The following is a 22975-nucleotide window of genomic DNA, read 5'->3' on the forward strand; positions in this document are numbered from 1 at the left end:
AAAGTAATAAAGTAATAAAGTAATAAAGTAATAAGGTAATAAGGTAATAAGGTAATAAGGTAATAAGGTAATAAAGTAATAAAGTAATAAAGTAATAAAGTAATAAAGTAATAAAGTAATAAAATAAATAATAACAATAAAATTAATGATAACAATAAAATTATTAATAAAATAATAAAACAAATACATGATAAAATGAAAAATAAAATAAAAAAGATGAAATAAAATAAATGAAAATAAATTAAAGAACTAAATAAAATAAAGCAATTGGGTTCTAGGTCCGTGGCATGCATGCCCAAAGTGGCACGTGGAGCAATGTTTGCTGGCACGTGCAGCGTCCCCAAAAACAGGAAGAGCTGGTCTTCTGATTTCCGTTATGTGCATATGTGCCGTGCAGCTGATCTTCGTGCGTTCATGTATGCATGCACACCAATAACCGAAGACAAGCTTGCCGGTGCACATGTGTGCACCGGAAACCAAAAGTTCATTTCCCGGAGCGTGCATGCCCACTAGGCAGCTTCTCTTCTGGGGCATGTCCCCGACGCGCGTGCATGTGCACTCCCTTTTTGGCACTGGGTTCACCATCACTGCTCTAGATCCTTCAACATAACATAATCTATGAAGAAAAGCCTTGGTCATCACCGGAGGTGGGTTGTTCCTGGTTCGGCCTGGATCGAGCGAACTGGTAATGGTGGCAGCGGGAGGCTCCACCCACCTACCCGGACACACGCAAGCAAACCGGTAGTAAAAAAATGGAAACCCACCACTGGTCATCATCCAATCATCATAGTTGTAGACACAATTCTCTTCCTGAGTTTCTTTTCCCCTTAATTTGTTCTGCCCAACAGATCCTGTGCAGAAGCCGGGATGGTCAACCTGGTCTCCCTGGAGTCCCTGTTCCCAAACAGCATGTGGCCTCAGCGGTATCCAAACCAGACACCGGACCTGTCTGAAGAACTCTGCAGCAACGCTGGGACAGCTGTCGAAATGCCCTGGGAAATCCATGGAACGTCGGACCTGCAGATCTGAACCCTGCCAAGGTTCGTTTTGGCCATCAACCTACTTTAATTTCATATTGGGGCCAGGGTGGGGATCTGGTGGCGATTAAGATATTTTGGAATCATTTCTGACAAAGAATTTAGATAAAGTTTGTCCCAAAGGTGCTTCTAGAAAGTCCAGTTGCCTCTTGAAAAAAAACACCTTTGGGACAACCATAACCTGGATGACTGAGAATTTTCGTAGATATTTGGACAAAGTTTCTATGGTTTTTCTTATTACAAAAATGAAGAAATATTTTATTACTCTTCCCTCGCCTCCTTTTTTTATTTCAACCCCTGACATTTTCCCAGCCACATCCTGTCTCAGAATTCAAATATTATTTATTTTTTTTGGTGTCTTTTGACTCCTGGACAAGTCCCTGCAGTTTTCTTGGCAAGATTTTGGAAGTGGTTTGCCATTGTCTCATTGCTAAGGCCAAGAGAGAATGACTGGCCCGAGGTAACCCAAACTGATTTGGGTCTAGGGCAGGCCTAGAATTCAGAGCCTCCACGTTTCTAGCTTGATGACTTAACCACTGCCCTAAACTCCAACACCGGAAGTTTTATTTATTTATTAATTAGACTTATATACCGCTTCATAGGGCTTTCAGCCTCAGCGGTTTACAGATTTTTAGCAAATTGAGTCAGCAAATTGCCCCCACAGTCCGGGTCCTCATTTCACCCACCTCGGAAGGATGGAAGGCTGAGTCGACCTTGAGCCGGTGAGATTTGAACCGCTGAACTGCAGATCACAGTCAGCTAAAGTGGCCTGCATTACTGCACCCTAACCACTGCGCCACCTCGGCTAAGAAAATGTTGGATGACCATTTGTCTGAAGTGGTGCAGGGTTTCCTGCCTAAGCAGGGGGGTGGACTAGAAGACCTCCAAGGTGCCTTCCAACTCTGTTATTCTAAACTGGATCTCAAGGTCTGAAATGCCATCTAGATTATTATTTTTCTCTGTGAAGCCGCTGACCTTTTTCAAGAAAGGAGAACTCTCTACTTGCCTGGGCAGTCAACAACACAGCTCTACCACGCCCAGGCCTGGGGTCAAGACATCACCTGCAAGGAATGTCAGCAATGGCCTTGCGGTCTTCAAAGGGCCAGAGAACTTCTGTTTTTACGGGCAAAGCAATTCCTTTCTAATTAACATGATCCCTGCCAAGGTTTCCTGCCAAGTACGTTTTTGGGCAAGCATTAAACATTTTTTTGTCCAGAAGGTCTGACACTCGATCCTTTGTTCTGATGGGGCTAAGAGGTGAATTTGACCCTAAGTACACACACATCTATCAACGTTGTCTAAATTCTTTGTAAAAAAATAATAATAATAATGATCCAAAATATCAGCCCGGCACAGTGTGTTTTCTTGAAGCTGGTGATGGGGATTCCAGGGATGGCAGCTGACTTGTGATGCCCGACAAGGGGTTCCAAGTGAGAAAAGCATGTGCCACTAACAATAAAAACATTGAACAAATAAAGTTTTTCCCATTGCTGCCCTGTGTGATTTGCTACTCCGTCTTCCTTCCTTCTAAACCTCAGGCGGACAAGGGGTTTAATCCTGCCAGTGTATTTATTTTATTTTATTAGATTTTTTAATCTCCCCTTTATTACTTTTATCAACTTTAATTTGCCCAGGACAGCAAACACACCTACTTCCTTTTTCCTCCACAACAACAACACTGTGAGATGGGTTGGGGCTACAAGAGAGTGACTGGCCAAAATCCTGCTATATTTGTGTAATGTAGCCAGTATGAAAGTGGATTTGCAGGACAACAACACTGCAGAAAGACAGCTGTGTTAATCTTTGGTAGCCAAAAATAAAGGAGTTGTTATATAGCATGTATTTTTTTAATAAAATGGGTTGATCAGAAAAGGTCCTATTAGACTGATTTGAGGTGATTTGAGGCCAGTCTCTCTCCAGGATCTAATCTACATTATTGGATTAAGGTGAAGGTAAGAACTAGAAGGAATATTATTTAACCCTGCAGTTCCTAGAGCTAAGGTGGTATATCGATGAATAAAGAAGTATCATTTTGCCAAAATGAATGTATTCCTATTTATTTGCTTCCTCTTCCTGAACTTATTTAATATTTTTAACATAATGTATTTTACAGTAAGAAGGACTAGGGGAGACATGAGAGCAGTGTTCCAATATCTCAGGGGATACCACAAAGAAGAGGGAGTCAAGCTATTCCCCAAAGCACCTGAGGGTAGGACAAGAAGCAATGGGTGGAAACTAATCAAGGAGAGAAGCAACTCAGAACCAAGGAGAAATTTCCTGACAGCTAGAACAATTAACCAGTAGAATAACTTGCCTCCAAAAATTGTGAATGCTCCAATACTGGAAGTCTTTAAGAAGATGTTGGATAACCATTTGTCTGAAGTGGTGTAGGGTTTCCTGCCTAAGCAGGGGGTTGGTCTAGAAGACCTCCAAGGTGCCTTCCAACTCTGTTTATTCTATTCTATTCTTCTTATGTGCTGTGTTTTGTGGGCTTAAGAGCTTGTCCCTTCCTCTTTTCTCACAGTCATTGTCATTTTTGCTACTACATTATAGTCTTGCTCTTGAGTCTTTAAAAAGTGGCATGCAAAAGCCACGATTAAGACACTCCTGCTTTTAGATTTGTACAAGAAAAGTCCCAACTCAAAAGGAAATGGAATTGGAAGAACAGAAGGGAGAAAAAAAGCAGAGTTGAGCACGCATTCCTCATTATAATTTTGTACCTCCTATTTCTTCTCTACTCAAAAGTTGGTGCTAAACATTCTTCTCCTTTGCCACTCCAATCTATCTGACCAACGTATATCTATAAAGGGACAAATACATATATAAATAAAAATTTATATAAACAGACACTTTGGAAAAAGTGCAAAGAAGAGCAACTAAGATGGTTAAGGGCCTGGAGACTAAAACATATGAAGAAAGATTGCAGGATTTGGGTTTGGCTAGTCCCCCCCAAAAAAGGATTGGGGGGGGGCATTGTTAGGTAAGCTCCCCGTTGGGAGAGCGAGTACGTTCAGCGAAGCGTTGTGAGAGTTGTGTTGGAGAACACACAAACCAGCATACAGAAACACTGCAGTTTAAATAGGCTTTTACTTTCGTGGAAATAGAGGTATCAGAGTCCATCAAACAGTCCAAGTCATACATGGATAAGACAGTCAGTCATCAATGTCTTTCAGTTAAGAGATAATCCAAATAATATAGTCTGGTATCATATAATCAGTCCGATACACAAAGTATGCTAACAGTTGCAAAACTTACAATAGCTCACGGCACTTTCTAACAGCCAGCTTCTAAAACACTCAGATCAGATCAGCCCAGCATCCAAAGAAGAGAGAGCTAACAGTCATTCTGGCTCCCTCTTATGGCTGATTGAGGAAAAACAGCAACCAATCACATTTTACAGTATGGTTTAAAGCAGTGTTTTTCAACCACTGTGCCGCGGCACACTAGTGTGCCGTGACATAGTGTAAGGTGTGCCGTGGGAAAATTACTTTATATATAGTCAATATAGGCACAGAGTTAAATTTTTTTAACATTTTCTAATGGTGGTGTGCCTCGTGATTTTTTTCATGAAAAAAGTGTGCCTTTGCACAAAAAAGGTTGGAAAACACTGGTTTAAAGAAACAGGTGCAACATTGTTACATGATTTATATATTGCCAACCCAACCATTAGAATTATATTCCTAACAGGCATGATAGCAGTATTCCAGTATTTGAGGAGCTGCCACAAAGAAGTGGGGGGGGGGATTCAACTTATTTTCCAAAGCACCAGAAGGCAAGATAAGAAATAATGGATGGAAACTAATCAAGGAGAGAAGCAACCTGGAATTAAGGAGAAACTTCCTAACAGTGAGAGCAATAAAGCAGTGGAAAAGTTTACCTTCAGAAATTGCAGATGCCCCATCACTGGAGGCTTTTAAGAAAAGACTGGACAGCCACCTATCTGAAATGGTAGGGTCTTCTGCTTGAGCAGGGGGTTGGACTAGAAGCCCTCCAAGGTCCCTTCCAGCTCTATTCGGAATGATTAAAAACATGATACAACTCTCTAGTGACATTTAATAACTTGCTGGGCACACATTCTTTTAGGGAATAAAAACTCCAGCATTTTCTCTGTTCAAAATGTGGGTCTGGGTGGTTTTGGATTGGAGAAGCAAGCCAACTGCTTGTCTCTTTTTGCTTACCTTCTCAGGAGCAAGAATTCCTGTTCTAAAATGGGTTGGGAGAGATGTTGAACTTTTACTTGGTTTAACGCACACATTTTGTGTGTGTGTGTGTGTGTGTGTGTGCAAAAGTCATAGAATACATTTGTAACAAAAAAAGAAATGTGTTTGTGGTTTGGGAGTAGAGGCTGGAGAGGAAGGAGAATAAAAACGGAACTTCTGTCAGCTGTTCCAAAAGAGCTTTGCCAATGCAAAAAGGGCACTTTGCCTAAAGCCACCTTAATGTTCATGCTTTAAGAGGCAAAATGTTCCTTGTGCCAAGAGATCTGACCTTCCAAAGTAATCTTCAAATCCTTCCTTGAGGTTGGGATCACCGTAAAATCTGAAGAACATCAGTATAATACGCATTCACAATGATTATAATAAAACGGGTGGGTTTTTTTAGTGATGGGTTCCCGTGGACCTCTGTTTTGTTTAAGAAAAGTGGCATGGTTTTATATGAAGACACACCTCAACTAAAACTCTTTCGTGAGATTTCTAAATAAACGGGGACAAAGGTAATCCCCGAGTTTTCTTGATCACGGATTTCGAAGCACAATTCTATGCATGTCTCCACAGGCATATAAGCTACGGGTAGTCCTCAATTTACGACCACAATTGAGCTCAAAATTTACGTTGCTAAGAAATTTGTTAAGTGAGTTTTGCCCCGTTGTTTGTTTCAATTTGCGTTGCCACATTTGTTAAGTGAATCCCAGGCGTTGTTAAATTAATAGTACGGTTGTTAAATGAATCTGGCTTCCCCATTGACTTTGCTTGTCAGAAGGTCGCCAAAGGGGGTCACCTGACCCCAGGACAGTGCAACCGTCACAAATGTGAATCAACTGTCAAGCATCCGAATGTAAATCAGATGACCACGGGGATGCTGCAACGGTCGTAAGTGTGAAAAATGGCCATGTCACTTTTGTCATCGCTGTTGTAACTTTGAGCAGTCGCTAAATGAACTGATGTAAGTCGAGGGCTTCGAGTCGAGAGCCGAGGTGGCGCAGTGGTTAAATGCAGCACTGCAGGCTACTTCAGCTGACTGCAGTTCTGCAGTTCGGCTGTTCAAATCTCACCGGCTCAGGGTTGACTCAGCCTTCCATCCTTCCGAGGTGGGTAAAATGAGGACCCGGATTGTTGTTGGGGGCAATATGCTGACTCTGTAAAGCGCTTAGAGAGGGCTGAAAGCCCTATGAAGCGGTATATAAGTCTAACTGCTATAACTGCTATTGCTATTCCTGTATTGATTGGCAATAGAAGAAACATCTGCAGCTCAAGGTTGGACTGTGGGGTCCTTGGCGCTATCTGAGTTGGGAGGTTTCATTACCCAACTAGGTAACATCATCACTGCTACCACTGATGATGTTACCTAGTGGGGTAATAAAATGTTTGCAAGAAAGATTATAATCCGTCCCCTCCCAAATGATGAATGAATGTTGCTTCTATTTTTAATTACGTACTGTCTTTATATGTCATTGTGTGTACTCCCTTCCCTATACGTTGTAAGCCGCCCTGAGTCCCCTCAGGGAAAAGGGCGGCCTATAAATAAATTTATCTAATCTAATCTAATCTAATCTAACTCAGCTCAGAGAGCACCAAAGCTATGGATTTCCAAAGGACTCAGTCCAAGTAAAAATATATAGGGCTGATGTCAGGTATGCCAGTTTCAGAAACTTTTGGATAGGTTGTTCCATGAAGGCAAATGCACAACTGATTATTAATGCCAGTGGCTTTTCTTACCCTCAGAACTCCAATGGAGCCAATGGGGAGCCTGGAGTCCTTGCTCAAAAACATGCGGCAGTGGTAGGAAGCAAGTGAGGCGTCGAAGTTGTCAAAAAACCAAGCACTCACATTGTGTGGGGCGTCCCTTGGAGGTGAAGATATGCGCCAACATATCTTGTCCAGGTAATGGCATGAATCTCTCTGACTGTATTTAACCTTTATTGTGTGACTCGTATGCATATTTCTGTGGCCCTCACTGTCATCATTTAACGACACCCCCCCAATAATCCCTTGCAAGGTGGAGTCTGGGCAACTGAATGGAGCTAGCAGAGCATTTATGGGCCGGATGCCCTTCCTGTCGCCAATGAGGAGCTTTGTTCAGCAGATATATTCTCATTGTGCCCGGAGAGAGAAATATCTGTCTCTACCTAGGATTGAACTCAAAGCCTCCTGGTTGTGAGGCGAGAGCTCTACATCTAGGCCACCGTACCACTCTTTTTTGTGACCCTCAGTGTCCCCGCCACAAATTCTTAAAGGCAACGTTTCTGTTAATCGGCATGTCGAACGTTTTAATTTAGAATTTGCAGGAGGAATACCGAAGAGAGAAGCCGGGACTTTAATAAATCTTAGAAAAGATGAAGAAATTGCTCCTAAATACTTACAATGTCATGAGGACACAAGCCCAATTAGCCAGAGAGGAGCCCTAACAGCAGGGAAGGCTCGTATTCCCAAATTCAGTTCATGAGAAAGTTGGAAGAAGGAGGCAAATCTTATATAGGCCTTTCCCCCACCCTTCGAAATCCTCACCTTGATTCTAGGGCAGAAGTGGGTTCCTACCGGTTTGGATGGGTTCGGCCGAGTAGCTAATAACGTGGCCTGCCACGCCCCCAAACCGGTTCTATCGTCAGTGTCGCCATCTTGATTTTTGGTTCTGTGCATGCGCAGAACAATCTTCATTGCAAAAATTTGATTTTTCCCCCTTTTCTTTTTTTTTTTCAAAATTTTTTTTATTAAACAAACAACACACACAAAAAATAATCATCTTACATTACATCTTGTAGAAAGTGTGTCAATTGGTTATAATTAGATTTCGTGCATCTCTTCCACAGTCATTACTTACATTCATATCAAATGTCAAAGTTCTTTTTTTAAAATATATTTTTATTTTCAAAACAAACATACAAATCCTCCTTCTTTACATACTGTAGAAAGTATATCAGTTGGTTACAAAAGGCTTATGTGCATCTCTTCCACCATCATCAAATATAATTCATATTAACTCTAATCGTTCCAATTTTAGTATATGTGCTGCCGAAGCAAGCACAATTAACTCTAATATCTTAACTCGGATATTTATTATATTACCATCATTATACCTCCACTTTTATTTGACTATGATTATTTAAACGTCCTTCATCATAAAATATACCAAGATTTAATACATAACCACATACTGGCAATTCATTTACTTATTTATAAAATCCTCCATTAACATTAGAGCCGAGGTGGCGCAGTGGTTAAATGCAGCACTGCAGGCTACTTCAGCTGACTGCAGTTCTGCAGTTCGGCTGTTCAAATCTCACCGGCTGAGGGTTGACTCAGCCTTCCATCCTTCCGAGGTGGGTAAAATGAGGACCCGGATTGTTGTTGGGGGCAATATGCTGACTCTGTAAACCGCTTAGAGAGGGCTGAAAGCCCTATGAGGCGGTATATAAGTCTAACTGCTATTGCTATTGCTATTGCTATTGCTAAATCCTCATATCCTATTCTAGCTAAACATCCATAATATTTAATACCAAAATTTTCTAATCCTCCTTTCCAAATCCCTGTTTACCATTTACATCCAATTCCCTTATATTATACCCATACATGTATATAATTTATTATCATTATCCTTTCTTTATTTAACTATATCCTATATCATAACATTTCCCCCCTAATAATTAAAACTTAGCTGTGTCTAATTTTGTTCTTTTTTATTGTTACTGTTACTAATAAGCTTTATATATAGTCCAAAAGTATTTCTAGACTTCCCTTCACGGGTAACATTCAATATTCTTATCCAATTATTACTTATCATAACACTAGACATTGTATACATTACTATCATTATCAATTTTTATTTAACTATACCTATTGTCACTAAATTTAACTAAGTTTAGCTAGTTTTAAATTATACTCTTCCATCTATCAGCCTGTATCTTTCCAATAGCAAAACAATCTAATGTCTTCTACCATTTGTGGATCCAGTCCTCCAAACATCCTCTTGATCAAATCTGTATGGACTCCTCTTAGCAACTCCTTGCTTGTAATATCTCTCATGTAGTCTTGACACCCTCTTTCTGTTTCCTTGTTCAGCTTGTCTTTAATTATCAGCAGTGTTATCAAATATTTTGCAAATAGTATTTCATAGTCCATAGATTCTTTAATGTTTTCTTCTTCTTCTATGTCCTATCCTTTGAAATAAATTTTCTCTCCATTTAATTCCTCTTTCAATATTCCATTCTTTCTTTTTTCAGAAATAAACCAATTGCCGTGAATATCAACAGTCTCTTTATATTCGTCTTCCATTTCAGTTTTTTGAATTTCAATCTCCTTATTTTGTATTTGAAAAACATCCTCAGTTTTTTCATCATATTTTATTGTTAAATGCTCCAAATATTCCAATTTTCTCTCAATAGTTTCCTCTGTATTTAATAATTTTTGCAGTTCTAAAAGTATTCCTTGCAAATTCAAAAACTCTGCGGATGCCATATTCATAAACAGTTATTTTTTTCTTAGAAGATCAGCAAGATTAAAACATATATTCACAAACTCTCTGTAAGCGAAAACAAACTTCAAAGGGACAACTGTGGAATCTTATCAGATCTTAAGCCAAACAGCCAGGCAGTAAAACCTTGCAATGTCGAAGTCAAAACAATCAATCTGTAGCTTGCAGAAAGTCACAAAGAAATGTTAGAAGAAGAAAGCTTAATTCATCCGTTTGAAAAAGGTTTGCTTAGATTCAATCCATGTAAATAGCATTTAAGAAGTAAGATAACCACTGTCCAGAACCATTACAAAGATCAAATTCGCCGCTAAGTTCTTCTATTCTTTGATTTAAGTTGGTTTTTAGGTTTTATAGGTAGTCCGTTTTTTTAAAAACAATAAAAGTTTCTCACCAGCTGGAAACACTTTCTCTTTCCACATCATTCCGTTCTGAGGCCGCCCTGACTTTGTCAGTCTTGACAAAAGACTGGAATTTTTATTACCGGCTTGAAGACCTTTTCTTGCTTCTTTCGGAGATTTTGCGATATCTCCGAGATCAGCAAGACGTAATCTTCCTATTCATCATCTCTTCAGGATGATTTAGGTCCGATGGGACCCCCCAGTAATAAAAGTGTCGACTGCGATCTCAGAGCTTTGAGATCGCACGTCGTCTCGTCATGGCTTCGGCCCCGCCCTCCAAATGTCAAAGTTCTTAATGAGTCTTACTTTCAACATATTGTAGTTCTCATTTGACTGAAATTGTTTTAGTGTCCTTTTGCCTAGAATAATCCATAGTTAAAAACACAACCACCTAATGGCATTTCATTAATTACTACAGAGTCATCCAATAGCCTTAAACCTTTATAACATATTCTAAACAAAAATTAGCCCCCCCTCTCCCCCCTTTTCTAACGTTGTGCGCATGCACAGACCTTTTTAGGTGCAAATGTTCCTGCGTGCGGAGTGCACATTTGCCACGTGAGCGAAGCGAGCGCACGCAAACATTTTTGTGTGCCGAACCGGTAGTAATGCCGTAGCAACCCACCCCCCTGTTCTAGGGGCATAATTAGCAAGGGGAAATCAATGTTTGCATCTCTGCTCATTGCAAAAGGAAGAGATTGCAAGCACACAACGGCGAATACATATTGAAAGGTTTGCCTTGGTACCAGCAAGCTTAAAAGTGCTCCAAGCTGCTTAGGATACAAAAGGAGGATCATGGCAATTTCAGATAGCAGCACAAGCTGTGCCTGGGTGCTAATTAACTAATCATGATTACAGAGCTGAGTTGATTTGCAGCTTTCAGGGAAGCATAGCCTGTACGAAAAAGAAAAGCAGTTTAGGAAGAGATAGGTTGTCAAGCAATCTGCCAGGGAAGAAATTATCCCTGAACGGGAGGGGGGAGGAAAACTCAAGATAGGTAATCAGATGCAGGATATGCAGTTTTCGTCTTTGGCTGAAGAAAGGTGCCCCCAGCATTCCTCATTTTGCAACATTTGCTAACTCCATGTTTACTCCAGGAGTTTGATCCTGACGGGGCTCAAGAATGACTCAACCTGCCATCCTTCCGAGGCTGGTAAAATGAGGAGCCAGATTGTTGAGGCCAATAGGCAATGTGTGTGTGTGTGTGTGAGTGTGTGTGTGTGTGTGTGTGTGTGTGTGTGTGTGTGTGTGTTCCAGCATAACTCTGGAACGCCTCAAACAATTTCAGCCAAACTTGGAACACAGATGACTTACTCTCTGGAAACAAATAATGTGTGTTTGTGTGGGGAGTCACCCTTGGGATATGTGTGTGTGTGTGTGTATGTGTGTGTGTGTGTGTGTGTGTGTGTGTCTTCCAGCATAACTCTGGAGTGTCTTGAGCAATTTCAACCAAACTTGGTACACAGATAACTTACCCTCTGGAAACAAATACTGGTGTATGTGTGTGTATGCGCGTGTGTGTGTGTAAGACACCTCGGTGTGTGTGTGTGTGTCTGTGTCTTCCAGCACAACTCTGGAACGCCTGGCCCGTTAAGGAGAGCGAGTGCAGCATCCTAGAGTGGCAATTGTTTATGATGTCATGGGAGGCGAAAGAGAGAACCTCGGCCCTTAAGCAGAGCGAGTGTGGTGTCTAGAGCAACAATGGTTTGTGAAGTCAGTTCCTTCACAGCTTCCTCTGGAAAGCCAGCCATGACGTTCATTCTCCAGTGGACCAATGGGGACGTGCCGCATGGATTTCGGGCAAAGTGCCAGGATCATAGACAGGGTGGGAAAGAGGAGTGCATGGGAGGAGAAGTGTGAGGCCAGGGATGATGGGCATGGGAGTAGGGGGAAGAAAGGCCCCTCTCAATGTCTCCCTGTCAGACAAACACTTTGATATCTATAAATACCTGGGCAATGGCGGGTCATCAGCTAGTTCCTTATAAAACAGGGGTGTCAAACGCAGTTTCATTGAGGGTTGTGTTTGACCTCATGGGGGAGGGGGCATGGCCAGGGGGGCATAGCCAGCTCGATGTCTCAGGGGTACCCGTGGTGGCCTGAGCGCTCTGCCAGGGAAAACAGAGCTCCGTTTTTGCCTGCGATGGACTCCTACAAACCACTGCCAGCGAAAATGGAGCTTGGGAGAACCTCTTGCAGCCCGCCCGAACTCCATCTTTGCTCGCTCAGGCACCATGGGCCAGCCCTTTGCTGCTTCCAGAGTGGCCCCATGGGTCAGATCTAAGCACCCTGTGGGCCCGGATCTTGCCCCCAAGCCTTGAGTTTGACACCCCCATTATAAATCCTCATTTGCTCCTCCCCTTCACTAACAAGACCTGACTCTTAATGCACCCTCTTGGCTCTCTCTTCTTAGCTTGCCAGCTTAGCTGCGCCATCGGCATCCCCAACAAGGACTGTACTGGCTGCATTTGTCCCAACCACACACTCTTGGGCACTGTACGGCGGGCCGATGGGATGCCCCTTGCCGATGTCCCAATAGCCCTGGCAGACCAGCCTCTCACCGCCTTGGCCCAAAGCAATCGTTGGGGTCAGTTCACCATCCGTGGCATCTGTGCTGGCAATAGCACCAACGTCACTGCTAAGCTTGAGCGCTTTGCACCAGGTAGCGCCTCACCTGTAGTCAATGGCTCTGGGACCTCTTTGGTGGAGATCACACTCCACAGACTGGGTAAGTGCACTGTGGAGCCAGGCTGGGAGTGGGAAAATCATGGTCGTAAGTCGAGGACTACGTATTCCTGATCTGCAGGCTGAAGGAAGTCCCCCCCCCCCGCAATAAAATATGGGAAGATTGCTTTATTGTGCAGCTCCCACCCACCCTATAGATTAGAATAGAATAACAGAGTTGGAGGGGACCTTGGAGGTCTTCTAGTCCAACCCCCTGCTTAGGCAGGAAACCCTATATCATTTCAGATAAATGGTTATCCAACATCTCCTTAAAAACTTCCAGTGTTGGAACATTTACAATTACATTTACAATTTACATCAGTTAGTTACAGATTTTGATAAAGGGCTAAACCCATGGGTCTCATTAATGGTTATTCATTTGACTTTTGTAATCTTATCTTCATTATGATTTATAAATAATTCAAATCAGCAAACATACCTAATACTCCTTCCTCCTCTTATTTTCCCCATAACGCCAACCCTGTGGGTCAGGTTGGGCTGAGAGAGGGCGACTGGCCCAAAGTCACTCAGTTGGCTTTTCATGTCTAAGGCAGGACTAGAACTCATGGCCAGCAACTTAACCACTAATATTCTCCGAATGCAAGAAATCAAGACACCGCAATCTGGCAGAAAGACTGGAATAGAGACTATAGAGGCAGCACTGGAAGTGGCACCGAGGGCAGCAGAGTTTATGCTCAGAGTTGGAAGGGCTTCAAAAACTTTAGCAAAGGGTTCTCTGCCCGGTTGCTGGGTGGCCGTAGCCATGGTCGGCATGGCCTAGTGGGCCTACTGCACCACCAGTGTGTGTGTGTCTTTTTTCACCCTCCCCCGGCTCTGGAGGGTTTCCTTGAGCCTCCAGGAGGGTGAGACCCTCCAGAACTTCTGGTATGCCCATTTTTTGCCCTCCCTGAGCCTCCGCACAGGCCACGTACTTAACTGGCATCCCAAACGGGCAGTGTGGGAACTTCTGGGAGGGTGGGTGTGGCCAGCCAAGGGTGAGATTTGTGGGTTCTCTGAACTGGGCAGATTTTTAGCTAGACGTTCTCCCGAACCTGTGTGAATCCGCAGGAGCCCACCCCTGGGTAGAGGGCATTTCAACTGAACTCTGGGTCAAAGACACTGAACCCGGCTACTGAATTAACCCATTTTTTTCAATAGATTGGCTGGTGAGGCAATCCAAAAGCAGACTTGAGTTTGTACTTGGCCAGAAAAAATAATAATCGCCTGACCTTGTGAAACAGTATATGATGTGACTGCATCGGCTAGATATAAACTTAGTTGTGTAACACTTCCTTGAAACTCACAAAAACTGACAAATTACACAGAATTCAATTCTGGAATTAATATCGGAGATGTCCTAGCTACATTGGAAGTTGGCTAGGCAATTTGGAGGCATAGCAAACCCATAAAACACTGAAGGAAGGCAAAGGGAAAACTCATCATCCATAAATTGCTTGTTTTTAGTGAGACAAAGGTACTTCAGGGTGCCATCGGCCAGACAGTGTCGGCTAGTGACCCCCAGGGGGAGAGCCTTCTCTGTGGGAGCGCCTTCCCTCTGGAATGAAATGCCCCCGGAGCTTCGTATAATCCCCGACCTTCGGTCCTTCCGACGTGCCCTAAAAAGTTGGCTTTTCCAGCAAGCCAGCCTGGCCAGAACAAAACAAAATAAAGTATTGATCGCTGTTAATTTTAATTCGTTTTTTTTTTTAAAAAAAATTGTATTGTTAATTTTAATTGGGTTTGGGATATTCCATTTAATTTTTTTTTAACTTTATATTATGTGTTTCCTTTTAATTGTTGTACGCCGCCCTGAGTCCTTGGGAGAAGGGTGGCATATAAATGTAAGAGCCGAGGTGGCGCAGTGGTTAGAGTGCAGTACTGCAGGCCACTTCAGCTGACTGTTATCTGCAGTTCAGCAGTTCAAATCTCACCGGCTCAAGGTTGACTCAGCCTCCCATCATTCCGAGGTGGGTGAAATGAGGACCCAGACTGTGGGGGCAATATGCTGACTCTGTAAACCGCTTAGAGAGGGCTGAAAGCCCTATGAAGTGGTATATAAGTCTAACTGCTATTGCTATTTAATAAATCTCAAATCTCAAATCACTTTGGTCAGATTAATATTTTTGTTTGTCCCTTCTCTTTCCTCTTTCGTTCCCTTCTGTCTTCCTTCTTCCTTCCCTTTCCTTCCCTTCCCGTTCACGGCAGAACAACTTTACATGGTGACCAGCCCTGAATCAAAAGTGAGGATGGTTGGAGAAAAAGTGAGATTCTGCTGCAGTGCCCAAGGCACCCCTGAACCCCAAAAATATTACTGGTGAGTCATGCTGCAGGTGGAATTCAGGAGAGCAGAGAGAAAACTCATAGTGGAACTTAAGCCTGTGTCTGCCTCGTTCTCTGGGAATAAAAAGCTGAAATGATGGAGGGAACAAAAAAAAGAAGAAGTCCTTGACCACTTTCCCTTGCTACTATCATTTTTGCTGTAGAGTCCTGGGAGGTATCATAACTTTGGAACTTGCATTACTCACTCTTGTTTTTAAACCGGAACTTGTGGATTAGCCAGCAATAATCCCAACAGGCAGCCCTGTGTGATAGGTCAGTGCTATGCACCATTTTGCAGATGAGGAGACTGAGGGCTGGTGCTGGCAAACAGGAAAAACTGGATCCCTGACAGGTGGAAGCGAAGTTAAGAGTTTTCTGCATCTCTTTGCTGCCATCTGGTGATCATTTCTTTTTTTGCAGCCCAGATTTCAGGCTGAGGAAGATTGACAGGTCTAACATTTCATGAAGAAAGCAACATTCAAATTTATTTCTTTTTCCAATTTAAACTTGCTATTCTTAATTGAGACTCTCAGAAGTTTAAGAGCATCAGATTAAAAAAAAAACACAAGCAAAAAGCATAAGATCGGGTCAATTAAACATAAGCCTGAAAACAAACTATTAAAAACTAATGCCAGTCTATCCTGACACCTGTCACTCACCTGAGACCTTCTAATCTAAAACAACTTTTCAGTAGATGCCAGAAGACATCTGTGGAAACTTGGGACACCCTGATCAATCATAACATTTGTTTTTCTCGGGTCTCAGGCCAATAAAGGCTGCCAGTAAGAACTGGCCTTTATTTCTCCAAAACACAGCTATGTTTTATAGGGCCAAATGATATATTAAACTATTCCATATAAACGTCTTTGAAAAACAAGCTTATAAAATGTTGAGATTATACAATTGGGGAACATGGATCAAAGCCCTTTTGAAAACGTCAAAATATCCATGTAAAAAAAATAAAAGAACTGTGTGTGTTTTTGTTGTGACTACAAGTGGACACACACACACACACACACACACACACACACTGCAGAACATTTCAAGTTACAGGTTGAACTGAGGTAAAAGCAATTTCGAAGCCAGGATAACAAGAGAGAAACACCTGGTCCTTTGGCTCTGTTCCCTTTCTGTTCAACCTGATCTGCCCTACTGCCATACCACCACTTCAGCAAGCTTTCTAATGTGAATGATGACTCTTTTTTTTTTAAAAAAAAAATGACAACCAATGGCAGGGTGAACTAAAGGTGAGGATGGTGGGTTTATCTGTATACGTAGACATACATACATGCATGCATGCATGCATGCACATACACACACACCATATTTTTCAGAGTATAAGATGCACCTTTTCCACTCAAAAAAAAGAGAGTGAAATTCTGGGTGCGTCTTATACACTGAATACAGCATTTTTGGCCTCCTGAAACCCCGCCCCTTCATCAAAATGGCCGTGCATAGCCTTTAGGAGGCTTCCAGAGTGCTCCTGGGGGCTGGGGAGGGCAAAAATGAGCGAAAAACGGGCTGTTTTCTGCTTATTTTTGCCCCCCTCCAGCCCCCTGAAGCACTCTACAAGCCTCCTAAAGGCTATATATGCCCCCTTTTTTGACAAAAAATGGGTCCGTTTTTGCGAAAAACGGGCCAGTTTTGGGAGGTCTGCAGAGTACAAAAACTTTTTTAAAAAATGTGCCTCTTCAAAATCTTTGGTGCGCCTTATACTCCAATGTGTCTTATACGTTGAAAAATACGGTACATATTTAATCTGGAGAACAGCAGAGTCCAAGGACTGTCTTGGACTTGAGAAGTGAAATACATCCGGGAGAGCAGTGAATGCCACAAATAGCTTTTGCTGCCAAGAATATACATATTCGTATAGTCAGTAGGAGCTGAGCCTTTTTCTATTAGAGTTTACCAATACAAAGACAAATGACTAATACAAATTAAGAAAAATGTAAAAAGTGAGGAAAAAGAAGTGCAAAGATATGGGAGGGGGGGTTAGAAAATATATAAAATATGACTGCCCACTCCCTCCAGACAAGTATGAACTTTAGAAACTTAAAAACCCTCTCTAATATTTCAATAAGGAAGAGGTCTATTCTTCCCATATCACCCCTTATAATAAAAAAAACCAAACTATAAAAACTCATAAAGATACTTTTTCAAAAGGCAACCGAACTTTGCATTTCCTGGAAGACGTTTCGCTTCTCATCCAGCAGCTTCTTCAATTCTGACTTCAGTGAACTGGAGAAATCTCTTGGATGAGGAGCAAAATGTCTGCAAGGAAAAACAAAGTCCAGTTTGCCTTTTGAAAAAGCACTTTTGGGGACAACCATGATCTGGATGATTGAGAATCTCCACAGACATAAAAACTCATAATTCAGCCCTAATTTCTAAAAGGCTACTAAGAGTTACGGGAAATAGTGACATACTGTATTTTAAACTTAATCTAATAAGTCCATTTTGTATTCCTACTTATCACTTTCTCTAAAAAATAAAAGAAGTTTTTCTTAAGTAGGAACTCGATCGTGGCAATCCTTACATTTATTTGCCTCATCCTAAAATTTCAGTGTGTCCTGCACAAAACAGTGAGAAAAGTATGGTAATAAGGCAAACTGGCTTTTGAAGGTTTGGGGAGTGGAAACAGTCTACAGAACTGACCAAGGAAGAAGGTAATTGCTGCCAATTCAAATATAAGTGGTTTCCCCCACCCCTTTTCTGCCTCTCTCCATCTCCTTCTGTTTCTCTAGGTATCACAATGGAATGCTCCTGAACTGGAAAACATACAATTACAGCAGGAGCTTAGTGTTACGTGATTTGAGAACTCACCAAGCTGGCTTCTATCATTGCAAAGCCAGCAACAACCACAGTTCAATCAAATCCTCTGCTGCCCACTTGACAGTAATAAGTAAGTAGCTGCTTTTTTGTGTGTGACAGGGCCTTCTTGAAACATCTGGTTTCAGGATAATGTGGTTTGTTTGAGCTTGGCTCAGTATTGGGTGAACATAGTCGCTGTGGTAGATGAATCATAATGCGTGCCTTATTTATTTTGATTCCTAAAGTTGCCCACCCACCTGCAACTCTGGGCAGCTTATAAAGAAAGATCATCATAATTTTGGTATGTTTGTGCCTTTGAGTTCATTTTACAGGATTCCCGTAAGTTTTCAGATTGAAATATTTCTTGGTGCTGGAAGTAACATGCAGTATTAGCTTCTCAGGAACAAAAGATGGACTGAGTGTTCTGACCCCAAAAAGCACGAAGCAGATTCCTGGTCCCAACAAAACCCCTTTTATTAAACGAATGCGAATTCCTCTCATTCACATTCAGCAAAGGCCTGGTAAACAGCCTTTCAAAGGTGAAGTTTTGACCACAGACCTTATCTAGCTTGGAAAGCTGCCATGTAAATGTTTCCCAAATGCAGTGCAGTGCAAGGAAAGAGTTGGCAGAGAGTCTCTGGGATTCACAGACAGATCTTCACACTCCTGAAACAATTGAACAAATTGTTTCCTGCAAAAGCCCACTCCCCTTTTGCTCTTTTTTTATTTCCTATGGGAGGGGCCATTCACCGTCCACCTGCGGCTTTACTCCCAAGTAGACCCTGATTTCTTAGCTGTTCTTTTCTTCTGACAGCTCAGTGCATATGCACACTGGGAACAGGCCCCAGCTGTTCCTCTGCCTCACTGCTGTCTAGCTCCGAAGGCAGCTGAGAACTGCCAGACAGCCTTGGCCCCATCTCTGCCTCCAACTCAGAGCCCTCATCCAAGCCTTTCCCAGCCTCCAGGACTGGCCCATGTTCCTCCCCAACCTCCTCACTGTCCGACTCTGCTGCCAGCTCTGATGGCTCCTGACGAACCACAACACTGAGAAGCCCCTCTGCCATTCTTTGCTACCTACCTCTTGTGATATTACAGAAGCCCCTTTTGCCTGTTATTCATAAATGTCACAAATCTAGTATAACTGGGCCTTAACAGGACACCTAATCTCATCCTTTCTTCTTCTTTCAGGTCCAGATGTTCCAGCATGTAGAGCCCAGCCAGAGGAATACCTCATAAAACTCCCTGATGATTGTTTTCAAGAGGCAACAGGTTCCCACTTTTACAATGTTGGTCATTGCCCCAGTACTCCCTGTGCTGGAAACTCTTCAGATGGCCTGCGGTGCCAAGATGCTACTCAGCATTGTTGTGGGACACAACGCATGGAAGTGAGAGAGATCCATTGCACTGGTTACATCCTTCCCGTCAAAGTGGTTGCAGAGTGTGGTTGTACCACCTGTACACGGCCCAAAGTCCTGGTTCGGGGCAAAGCATCAGCTGCTGACAATGGCGAACCTCTCCGCTTTGGTGAGATCTATCTGGGTGCAGAGAAAATTGGCTTCACTGGGTATCAAGGCACATTCACCATAGAGGTGCCACCCAACACAGAGAGACTTGTGGTCAAGTTTGTGGATCGGCTGCAGAAATTTGTAGATGCCATCAAGGTTTTCCCACTTGACCAACGTGGTGGGGCTGTTTACCAGGAAGTCAAACTGATGAGGAAGAAGAAGCCGGTTGACCTGGCATCAATGGAATCTAATACTATTCCATTGGGAGAAGTATCTGGAGAACATCCTATTGGGGAGATAGTCATCCCACCTGGATCTTTCTTCAGATCTGATGGGCAGGTCTACAATGGGACCGTCAAGGCAAGCATTACTTTCGTGGACCCACGGGACATCGGTACAGTGAGCACTGCCTCCAGTGACCTGAATTTCATCAATGCCGAAGGGGATCTCTTCCCTCTCAGGACATATGGCATGTTTTCGATGGATTTCTGGGAAGAAGAAACACACCAGGGCTTAGAAGTCGGGCGGGCAGAGATAAAGATGGACACGGATCTCATCAAAACACTGGAACATACAGAGAAAATGAAACTCTGGTCCCTCAATCCTATTACAGGCCTGTGGGAGGAAGAAGCCTCTCTCAAGCTGGCCAAGAAGAAACGCAAGAAACGGGAAGAGAGAAATTTCTTGATCGGCAACTTGGAAGTTCGGGAAAGGCGCCTATTCAATCTGGATGTTGCAGAAAGACGTCGCTGCTTCGTCAAAGTCAGAACATACATCAATGAAAAGTTCTACCCTAGTGAGCAGCTGGAGGGAGTCATTGTGACACTCGTCAATCTTGAACCCAGACCTGGTTATCCTTCTAACCCTCGGGCCTGGGGCCGATTTGACAGCGTGGTGACAGGTCCCAACGGTGCATGTTTACCTGCTTTCTGTGACAGCGAGAGGGCTGATGCCTACACGGCCTATGTCACAGCAACCATGGGAGGAGAAGAACTGGAGGCTGTTCCTTCAAGCCCAAAGCTCAACCCTCGGGCTATAGGTGTCTCTCAGCCTTACCTCAACAAGCTTGGCTACCAGAGAACTGACCATGAGGACCCTGCCCTAAAGAAGAATGCTTTCAGGATCAACCTTGCCAAACCCAACCAGAACAATATCGATGAGACCAACGGGCCCATTTACGCCTATCGAAATCTGAAGGAGTGTGATCAGGCTCCCGTCACAGCCAACCACTTCCGATTTTACCGAGTGGAGGAGGACAAATATGAATATAACGTTGTGCCTTTTAAAGAGACTGACCTGACCACTTGGACAGGAGACTACCTCTCCTGGTGGCCGAACCCTCAAGAATTCCGGGCCTGCTATATCAAAGTGAAGATTAATGGGCCACACGAATACATGGTGAGGTCACGGAATGTGGGTGGCAGTCATCCAAGGACTCGGGGACAACTGTATGGACTAAGGGATTCCCGTAGCATCCGGGACGTTGACATACTTAACAGCTCGGCAGCCTGCGTTGAATTTAAATGCAGCGGGATGTTGTTTGACCAAGGAATGGTGGACAGGACTGTAGTATCTGTCATCCCACAAGGGAGCTGCCACCGCACGGCTGTCAACAGCTACTTGAGGGAGTATCTAAGCCGTCACCCGCCTCTAGTGGAAAATAATGACACTATGGCTTTCTCCATGCTGGCGCCAGTGGATCCCTTGGGGCACAACTATGGCATCTACACTGTGACTGACCAGAATCCACACCTTGCCAAGGAGATTGCAATTGGGCGCTGCTTTGCTGGCGCCTCGGATGGCTTTTCGCGCGAGATGAAGTCCGATCGGGGCACGGCTCTGACTTTTACCTGTTACGAAAAGCCAGTCGGGACAAAGAGCTTCTTCCAACGCCTGCTTGAATCCCCATCCCAGACGTTGACCGAGATGCGCCGTGAGATGAGCGCCAACGAACAACTCCGGGGCCCTTCTCAAGTGGTATCTTACCCATCTGGCTTACGGACCGTGTTACAGCGCCGTCCCAGCCGCCGAAGAAGGGTGGGTACTTCTCCGATCCAACAGTGAGAAGCATGAAGAAACATTTGTTAAGCTTTGTGACCCAACCGCACTCTGAAGCTCCTCAGGATGGGTATCTGAACGAGCGAGGCTCACTGCAGCAGGTTTTATTCCCACGGCCTTCAGAATTCATCTTAACATCATAAAGTACATTCTGCCAATCTCCATGATCCAATGTGATAAATCTCCCTTCCAGTCCCAATTGTAGACCTGCTGTGTCCTGAGACTTCTAAACTACTACTATACCGCCTGCAGGGACATTCATACGGGGTCAAAATCAAGATGGCTCCCATCCCTATGCAATCAAAGCCATGCCTCTTTTATGCAAAAAGGGTGGAGTTTCACCCGGACACCATCCCGGATGAAATCTATGCCATTGTACTCTTTGTTTTTCTAAGCAAAGTGGTTTCTCATGTAATATTTCTTTATCCGTTCTCTTTTCTGTTCTGCTCACCATTTTTCCTGGATTACAATGTAGCTGCAACCTGATTCAGAACAGAAGTACGCGTGATTAGTTCTTTTCAAAAAAAATTCTATTGGCACATTTCTTTGCCTTCTTTTGCATCACTGCTCAATGGACATTCCTAGAGATTTAACACACACAGAGCATCTCTTGCCTTTGCAGTTTAACAATCTTCCTGTCAGTCCCGTGTCATCAACACAAAGCAACAGTGAAACACTCTACAAGCAGTCCTTGACTTATGACTGGTTGCTTAGAGATGGTTTGAAGTTACGACAGCAACAGCAATAGCACTTAAGACTTATATACTGCTTCACAGTGCTTTTCACAGCCCTCTCTAAGCGGTTTACAGAGTCAGCATACAAACACCAAACCACCATGATGGACCTTGAAAAGGGGAATTAAGACCCAGATTCAAAATTCTAACACCCAGGGCACCCACCACAATCATGTGACTGCATTTTGGGCCCTTTCCAAACTTGCTGGCATTTATTGCTATTTGCAGCATTCTGTGGTGACATGACTGTAATTTACAATATTTTCTTTTTTTTCTGGAAACTGGTATTTGCTTCCAGGATCTTGCAAACACTGCAATGGGTTCGCTTAAAAACCATGGCATTTCCCTGTTATTAAACGCAAATGTTTATTTCTCAGAAAATGTCTAATAATTAATATCAGAACGCCTGCATTGTTGGGCCATTTCCAAGGTTCTTTTTTTTTTGTTGTGTTTTAGTAGTGTGGATAAACGCCACACACACACAAAAAAAAGATTCTTATCATACAGCACATAAACTGCTTTTCTCAGCCTGAGGGCGTTTGGAAAGTGCACAAAGAATCTCCACAGAAAAGTGTTGGACATTGTCCACTTTTCTGTTCTTTGAGGTTCTTTGTGCACTTTTCAGATAGCCTCATGCTGAGAAAAATCAATGGATGTGCTATATAGAAAAAATATTTTTGTGTGTGGCGTTTAACCACACAGCT

General features: G+C 43.1%; 1 protein-coding gene across 1 annotated transcript in view; it reads left to right on the forward strand.

Moving 5' to 3' along the window:
* CILP2 (cartilage intermediate layer protein 2) overlaps positions 1-22692 on the forward strand; it is a 38023-nt gene extending 15331 nt beyond the window's left edge. The window contains exons 4-9 of the mRNA XM_087704887.1: positions 849-1040; positions 6980-7138; positions 12534-12848; positions 15050-15158; positions 17908-18065; positions 19163-22692. Coding sequence (XP_087561013.1) covers positions 849-1040; positions 6980-7138; positions 12534-12848; positions 15050-15158; positions 17908-18065; positions 19163-21543 — 3314 coding nt within the window. The 3' untranslated portion in view covers positions 21544-22692. The remainder of the gene's footprint in view (positions 1-848; positions 1041-6979; positions 7139-12533; positions 12849-15049; positions 15159-17907; positions 18066-19162) is intronic.
* Positions 22693-22975: the final 283 nt, after the last annotated feature.

Source organism: Thamnophis sirtalis, unplaced genomic scaffold (genome assembly GCF_051295495.1).
Source record: "Thamnophis sirtalis isolate CommonGarterSnake01/CBP01778 unplaced genomic scaffold, rThaSir2_p1.2 scaffold_1, whole genome shotgun sequence".
Lineage (NCBI taxonomy): Eukaryota > Metazoa > Chordata > Lepidosauria > Squamata > Natricidae > Thamnophis > Thamnophis sirtalis.